This window comes from Silurus aristotelis, assembly GCF_946808225.1.
Source record: "Silurus aristotelis genome assembly, chromosome: 19".
Taxonomy (NCBI): Eukaryota; Metazoa; Chordata; class Actinopteri; order Siluriformes; family Siluridae; genus Silurus; species Silurus aristotelis.
In genome coordinates, this window is record NC_139592.1 from 4,565,685 (window position 1) to 4,574,185 (window position 8,501).

The following is an 8,501-nucleotide window of genomic DNA, read 5'->3' on the forward strand; positions in this document are numbered from 1 at the left end:
GACATTTGTATTATAACTTCAGGTTTTGACTACTGTGTATTGCAACATGCAGTTTCTAACTCTGTGTGTGTGTGTGTGTGTGTGTGTGTGTGTGTGTGTGTGTGTGTGTGTGTGTGTGTGTGTGTGTGTGCGCACGCACATTGCAGGTAACCCAGCCCAGCCCACATCTCTCCACTACATGAGTCCGTATCAGATGAATGCCTACGCAATGGCTTTAAAAGCAGTTGGTGAAATCATTCAGGATTACGACAGTGACAAACTTTTCCCCGCTTATGGCTTTGGGGCAAAAATTCCTCCTGATGGAAACGTCTCACATGCCTTTCCTCTGGTGAGCTGCACCTGAAAAGTACAGAGCTTTTAACCATACAGACAGGTCGAAGATGATATTCTGTCGATGATGAGCTTTAACTGCTGCCGTTTTACACATTAAAACATTTCACTCACTATCAATTACTCAGCCAGAATGAAGAACATCTTTGATAAAATTAGAGAACTTGTATTTAACCATCATCTCGATATTCTACATAATGAACATGTTATTTGATTGTTAATAAAAGTTTGTGGTTCACTGATAATTTATTAAATCATTCATTGATTTTCATATGTTTGCTTGGAAAATCCTATTAGGGTGAACATTAACTAACAGAGATGTGTGTCATTTTTTAGTTTTGTAATCTAAAAATTAAAAACTTTTCAAATACATTTAATTGAACTGGACAAAAAAAAGACAACTCACTTTTTTTCAGCCATATGAATCTCCTCCCCAAACTCTTAGCACAAAGTAGGAGACACACGAGTGTATAGGAGTTAATATTCCCTTCACTTGAACTAATACATCCAAACCTGTTCCAGCATTACTTTACCTCTGTGCACAAAGCCAGCTTCATGACTATATGGTTTTCATGGGTTTAAATGGAAGATCTCAAGTGGCCTTCTATAGAAGTCTGACCTCAACTTTACTGAACATCTGTGGGATAAATTGGAACACTGACTGCACCCCAGGTCTCCTCACTCTACATTAGTCCTCTACAACAGAAATCTCCACAAGTTCACTCCAAAATCTAGTAGAACACCTTCTTTAGATGAGTGGAGTTATTATGACAGCAAATAGAGACTAAATGTGTAATGGGATTTTCAAAAAATCACTCGTACCAATATTATGGTCATGTATCCAAAAACAAATAAATAGTGTTATTTGTATTGGTCAATTTAATTTCCCCTTAATTGAAGCTAAGCTGTAAAACGTCAAACAAAAAATTTAAAATAACAAATCACTGTTGATCATTTTAACTAGACCTTTATTCGGTTTCTTATCTCCTATTATGAATGGTGAACTTGTCAATAAAACACATTAACCAAATTTTTTTGTATGCTGCTGTAGAACTCAGACTGCGAGAATGCTAACTGTGTGGGAATTGAGGGAGTTCTTGAAGCGTATTACGAATGTCTGCGAACGGTGCAGCTCTACGGCCCCACCAACTTTGCTCCTGTCATCAGCCAGGTGGCAGAGTAAGTGACAATCTTTCTTACGTCACCCTTTCTTTTTCTATCTATTTGTTCTCTATTTATTAATAAGCTCAGCCTGAAGTCTTCAGAATCTCTCAACACTCACACATTCAAATCTCTATCTGGATCCTGATGAAAAAAAAAATTAACAATATTTGTCTAGTTAATCTAAAAAAAATTATATTACCGTAATTTCCGGACTATTAAGCGCACCCATATATAAGCCGCACCCACTGAATTTTACAAAGATTTTTATTTTGAACATAAATACGCCGCACCTGTCTATAAGCCGTCTACACTGAAACTAATGAACTTTACACAAGCTTTAATGAAAGACAGTGTCTGTTACATGGTGTAACGGGTAAAATATGTTGTGGCTCCTTTAAGAGCAGAGCGGCATTTTGAGAATAGGCTGCCGCAGCATTTTTCCGGTATTACTGCGTGTGTGCAAGATCGAGGAATATGTCCTTATTATTTTCTGATGCTCAGTTCTAAGTTTCTTTGACTAACCCGTAACGCTGTTGCCAAGAAAAATAAAAAAGCACGAGTTTTAGAAACCTGTCTGTGCTTAAATGATTATTGTTGCAACTGGAGTTAGTGAGTAAACAGCAGGTCAAACACCAGAGGAACCTCATCCATATTTAGGATGTGGTGAAGTCTGATTCAGTGGGAGCGCATCTGATTTAATATAAAGAGTTTAATTGGTTCACCTGAACCCGTTCTGCAATTTCATTGGTCTAATGTTATGTCGCTCAGTTTTTTGGCTTGAATCTTGTGAAACCGGGAAAAACCCAGGAAAAATCCATAAATTAGCCGCTTCGTTGTTTAAGCCGCGGGGTTCAAAGCGTGGGAAAAAAGTAGCGGCTTATAGTCCGGAAAATACGGTAACAAATAATCAACATAGTTTGTGTTTGTTGCACCCATAACTGTATTTAAGCCACAGTTCCTCAAAATTGGGACGCTAAGGATGCTGAGATGTGTGCCAGTAGAACAGGCTGAAAAATATTATTCGAAATAGAGATAAAATCAGCTAATGAATCTATAAATTTTCAAAATCATGTTGAATGTCTGTGAACTTCGTGACTGATAATACAAAGCGTTTCTTCGTTTGTTTCGTTTGTTTCTGTCTCTGGTGTAAAAGCTTGTTCCACCTTTCACAGGGCCGCAGCAGGCGTAACGGACGGCTCGCAGTATTTTGTGTTGCTCATGATCACAGATGGAGTCATCTCCGACATGGTGCAGACTAAAGAGGCCGTGGTCAATGTAAGTCTCTTCCACTTTTATTTCCATCATCCTTTACTGCAGCTTCCAAATTTGAGTTTTCTCTCTGTTTGTCTCATTCTCTTTCTCTCTCACTCTCTCCCTCTACAGGCTTCCTCCCTGCCCATGTCAATCATCATTATTGGAGTGGGGCCTGCCGAGTTTGATGGTGAGTGTAGAAGACTTTGAATTTATGAGCTACTCAGGTATAGAAGATACCAGACCAGAGAAAAATACACAATAAACTTTCTTTCGGCTTCTCCCATTAGGGGTCACAACAAATATGTACTAAATGGCATATTCGAAAAGCACATATTAATCTTTAGATCAGGTGTCTATAAACCTTTGTCCATACAGTGTATGTACACAAGTATTTTTTTTTTTAAATGGTATTGTGAAGAGAAAAATACACAATACAATTTTGAAAAGAAAAACTCGTGTACATACACTGTATGGACAAAGGTTTATAGACACCAGACCTAAAGATTAATATGTGCTTTTCGAATATGCCATTTAGTACATATTTGCTGTTATATTAACATCCACTCTTTTGGGAAGATGTTCCACTTGGTTTAGGAGTGTGCTTGTGGAGATTTGTGAGAGATTCTTTAATCCACAAGGATGTTAGTAAAGACAGGTACTGATGTTGAGGATGCAGTCAGCATTCCAATGGTGTTCAGAAGAAATGAGGTCAGTTGCTTTGTTCACACATTGTCATGCTGGAAGTTTAAGTAAAGGCAGTTTTCATGCTACACATCCAAAGACATCCTATACTGTATACTGTGTGCCTCCATTTTGTATTAAAGTTTGTGAAGAACCATATATGGCTGGAAAAGTCAGGTGTCACAATACCTTTGTTCATATAGTGTAAAAACCAGAGCAACTGAAAGCTCTGATAAGTGCTGCAGAATCCCATAAAAGGTAATAATGTTACATTATAAAGTAGGTGATTTAAGTTATGTGCATTAATATAAATTCTGTGAAGGGGATGACTAAATTAGTCTTTTTTCTTTTCAAGAAAGTGTCTAACGTAGCACATTGTGTTTCTGCCCTCAACAAAAATGTTGATTGAAGTAAGTTGTTGATTGATGTTTCCTCTATCAGCCATGGTGACTGAGGAAACATCACCTGCTGAACATGTTCACGGCAGGATATCATCTTTATTTGTTAGGTGGCTGTTCCTTATCACAAGAATATGGACGAAAAGACTGTATCTTGTATGATCTCAGAGGAAAAATTCAGACATCTATTGAAAAGTAAAATATTTCTGTACCTCTGTGCTCTGGTCACATGATCACTCAAAACTGGTATGCCAGACAAGCCTTGCTCTAGATTCCTGCTGTGCGTCTTTTCCTGAATATTCTCCTGTTTTTGTTACATTATTTTGTCCTGTAGGGGAGAAGAATATTCAAGAAGCTTTCTTACTGGTTTGGTTTTGTTCGTGTTCGTGTTGCATGCAATACATGCATAATAAATTAATATGTACTGCAGCAGGGCAGTGTGTTGACTGCTTTGTGGTACCAAAATAAAAGCTGTGCCTGCTCTTCTCTGTGCAGCGATGGAGGAGTTGGACGGTGATGAGGTGCGGGTGTCCTCCCGGGGTCGTGATGCAGAACGGGACATTGTTCAGGTGCATATCACTTCAACAGTTTTTTCGATTTCTTGCTTCTCAACCCACATTTACCCTGTAACATTTTTCATGTTCACCTTCCCCAGCTGAATTGTCACAAATGTGATTTAATGCCTTGATGTAACACAAATCTGATTTTTTAAGGCCTTTGTGTGCACACAAAATCGAATCTTTTTAAATCTGACCTGAACCACATAGATCAAATATGTATCCAGTAAATGGCACTGCAACAGTTAAATGGGAATTTTGTGTCTGAATGAAAAGTTACAGTTATTCACCCCAAAGCCCCTTGTGTGTTTTCATCTTACACTGTATCAATGGACCATCATTGCCTCGTTTATACAATACACATACCTCATTTACGCATTTGACCCTTTAATGGTTATGTTATCACTCATCTGTTTTAAGGATTTTTTTTCATGTTGGAGAACCTGAACATTTGCAGTAGGAATTAAATCTATAAATGGTAAACATCTCCTGGCAGAAATCTTCTCCATATCAGTTTATTAGGATTAGAAAAAATATATGTACTGTATGTACGCCACACAACAGTAATTTTAGGGCAATAACATTAGACCAATGACCAATTAAGTTTTGATATACTAGAAACCTTAAAACAATATAAGCTGTAATACACTTGATGGCCACTGAGCAGCCATAACATTATGACTACCTGCCTAATATTGTGTTGGTCTATATATATATATATATATATATATATATATATGTTTTAGTTGATCTTGCATCTTGTTTTATGTCTCTCAGTTTGTGCCGTTCAGGGACTACATCGACCGCTCGGGAAATCAGGTGTTAAGCATGGCTCGTCTGGCCAAGGATGTACTGGCTGAGATCCCAGAGCAGCTCCTGTCTTTCATGAAGAGTCGTGGCATCGACCCCAGGCCTGCTCTGTCCCACTCCCCTACACCACATATCCACGTACATCTCTGATCCTAGATCCAGCTCCTGTTCACACTACAGGTTAATGGATATACTAACTTTCCATTCATCTATGACTGAAATATTAACTGTATAATATAGTCTAGTTGGATGTGGTTACATCAGCCTTTGATGGTAATAGTCACCATGTTTGTCATCGGTTTTCACTTACTCAGGTTATAAGTATTGTCTTGTCTTCATTGGCTGTATGACATCACTGTATATCGCTCTCAAATTCTCTGTAAACTGTAGATGTACGTCCAAGATGGATGGTTTAACACATGCACATTTCATGTCTTTAACATGTAGTGCAGCACCTTGCAATTATTTATTTTATTCCCTATAACCTTCCTCAGCTGTGTTCACTCTTACAGTAACATCTCTCACACTCTCTGTCTTTGTTTTTCTTTTTCTCTTTAAACAGATTGCAAACTCGTATACATTCGGCCTTTACCCGTCCACAAAGAATCAGTGGTGTAAATAAGTGCAGCATTTTCTAACTGAAGGTTTTTTTTTTTTAACAGAAATGAACCAGGCATTGTTGAGAAAAAGAAGAACTAGGGACATTGTTTAGTCTTGAAGGCACATAATAACCCTGATGAGTTTTCTTACATTTACTTAATATGAATGTCTTCACAATAATTTTTACATTCAGTTACAAATGTAGTTCAATTTAACGCTGGGCAATGTCCATGGCACAAGTTAGTTATTTGTGATATAACAGGTATAAAAAGTGGTTCCCTCATCAGCCTCTTGTTTTCTCACAAGGCAAAAAAATGTCATGTTACTGAGAAACTGTCAAGCGCAAAATCCCGAACACGTCCCCCAGGCAGAAATACTTAAAAGATCGGTTTACTGTCTGACTGTCAAGAAGCGCTGACGCAGGAGTCTGCAAGAAGCTTCACCCGAATGTCTTCATTTGTTTAACTTAAGTTATGCAAGACCTGTTCATGTTTGTGGCATGGTAACATTTTACACTGAAAAATACTGTTGCATAAAAAATAGGTATCTAACCAGGAATAAGCAAACAGTCTGATTATTATTTTAACTAAAATAATCAATATTTATTACTTATGATACAGGGATATTATTGACCTGATTTCTCTGTATGCCTTGTCTGGATAAATAACAACACTACACTGTACCATGTACTGTATGTTAGAGACTGAGGTATATATATATTTAGGTTGACCTATACTATATGGACTAAAGTATTGCAACACCTAACTTTTCCAGCCATTTGTGCTTCTATCCCAAACTGTTCCCACAATGTTAGAAGAACAGAATTGTATAGGATAGTAGATGTGGTGTGGTTGAAATAGCGGGACCCAAACCTATTCCAGCATGATGCCCCTGCGCACAAAGCCAGCTCCATGATGATATGCTATACATCGTCTTCAGTGGAAGATGTTCCGCTATAAACCTCTGACCTCAACCCTATCGATCACCATTGGTATGAACTTGAATGCTGACTGCACCCCAGCCCTCCTCACCTCACCTCCATCAGTATTTACACCCATGTGACTGAACGAGCACAAATCTCAACAAAATTTAGTGGAACATCTTTCCAGAAGAGTAAGGGTTATTATAACAGCAAATCAGGACTAAAAGTGGATATATAATGTATATAATGAAATGTAGCTTCAGTATCTTTAGTAGTTCTTATAACATAGACAGAGTTCGCTAAAAGCAAAAAAAAGGTTCTGTGATATGCATGACTCTATAAAAAAAAAACTTACACTTTTGTTACTTATGAAATAAGGAACAGTATTTAACAGTATTGGCATGAAAATAATGATTTATTAGAACCATTAATGTATACCTTCAATTTTCCTTGAGGCAGGCACTTATTTTTAAAAACAAAAGGGCCCGATTGGTTGTACATACAAAACACAACACCACAGAGGGATTAGTGTTTGGGAGTTGAGAATATTATGTTAATAATGGTTCATGGATGAGACACACTGAATCAGCCTTTAACTCAGGACATGTTGAAATACTTGCATTGTATTGAAAAGGTATATGGTATTATATTGTATTATAAAACGCAGTAATTACACAGCATTTTGCATGAATATGTCTGCACAACCCGCTCTTATATTCCTGAACGTTTTCTCATTTCCCAACCAAATCAAATGTTGCATGGTTCAATCTCATACAGTGAGACAACATACAGCCTAAACAATTCTATTTATACAAGTTTTTTTGTGCTTGTGCGACATCTTGTGGTGAACATTGTAGTCACATGTAAAAAAGAAAAAAGAAAAAAAAAAGGGAAATATATAAACCCTTTATATCTAGCTTAGTGTTAGGATGTGATTCAGGTTCGTTTTTTCCATTACCATCAGTGTCTTACTACTTTTTTTTTAATAAAGCATGTATGACGTAAATGTCGTCAGAAGATTTTTATCTGAGATCTGAAAATGAGGCTTTAGAAGTTTATCAGAGCTTTCATTTTTTCAGGATTTATACTTTGTTGATTAAAAGTAAACCAATTGCAGAAACATTATAATAATAGTTAAATTGTTAGTAAAGCAGTATCTATTTAGAACACTCTCATAACACACATAAGTCCCAATTTTAATACATTATTTATAAAAAATAAAATAAATAAAAAGCCAAAAACAAATAATCAGGAAATAATTGACATTGGCATAAAGTAGATATTTATCTTTTTTTACAAAATAAACTATGACACATGAGAGGAACCAAAGCTGTACTATGGTCAAGGGAAGTAAAAAGGCAAAATGTGTAAAATGGGACAGATTGGTTGCACATACACGTTTTGTAAGAATGCTTTGAGACACCATGTCCATTGTGGAAAACGCTACACAAATAAACTTGAACAACACAACACCAATGAAGGACGAGTGTTTGTCCTAAGAATATTAGCAGTGTTTGGAAGAGAAGCATATAACGCTAAATTGTCTGTATTATGATGTGACAGCACACTGTATTAGCCATTAGCACATGTTGAAATAATGGCTTTTTCTCCTTCTTCTACTTCTTTCGGCTGCGCCCATTAGGGGTCGCCACAGCGGATCATCAGTCTCCATACCACTCTGTCTCTTTTAAACCAGTCTTCCCTCACCACATCCATAAACCTTATTCCTCTCTTCCTTCCTCCTGGTGGCTCCATAATCAGCATTCTCCTACTGATATACTCCTT

The 8,501-nt window shown here is 37.1% G+C and overlaps 1 protein-coding gene across 2 annotated transcripts in view; it reads left to right on the top strand.

Annotated features, from left to right (window-relative positions):
- The window catches only part of cpne9 (copine family member IX), a 49,662-nt gene extending 43,106 nt beyond the window's left edge, over positions 1 to 6,556 (top strand). For both annotated transcript variants that reach the window (XM_083520961.1, XM_083520960.1), the window contains 6 exons: positions 147 to 328; positions 1,382 to 1,509; positions 2,667 to 2,769; positions 2,878 to 2,935; positions 4,323 to 4,396; positions 5,162 to 6,556. In XM_083520961.1, the coding sequence (XP_083377087.1) occupies positions 147 to 328; positions 1,382 to 1,509; positions 2,667 to 2,769; positions 2,878 to 2,935; positions 4,323 to 4,396; positions 5,162 to 5,344 (728 nt within the window). In that variant the 3' untranslated portion in view covers positions 5,345 to 6,556. The remainder of the gene's footprint in view (positions 1 to 146; positions 329 to 1,381; positions 1,510 to 2,666; positions 2,770 to 2,877; positions 2,936 to 4,322; positions 4,397 to 5,161) is intronic.
- The last annotated feature ends 1,945 nt before the right edge of the window (positions 6,557 to 8,501 follow it).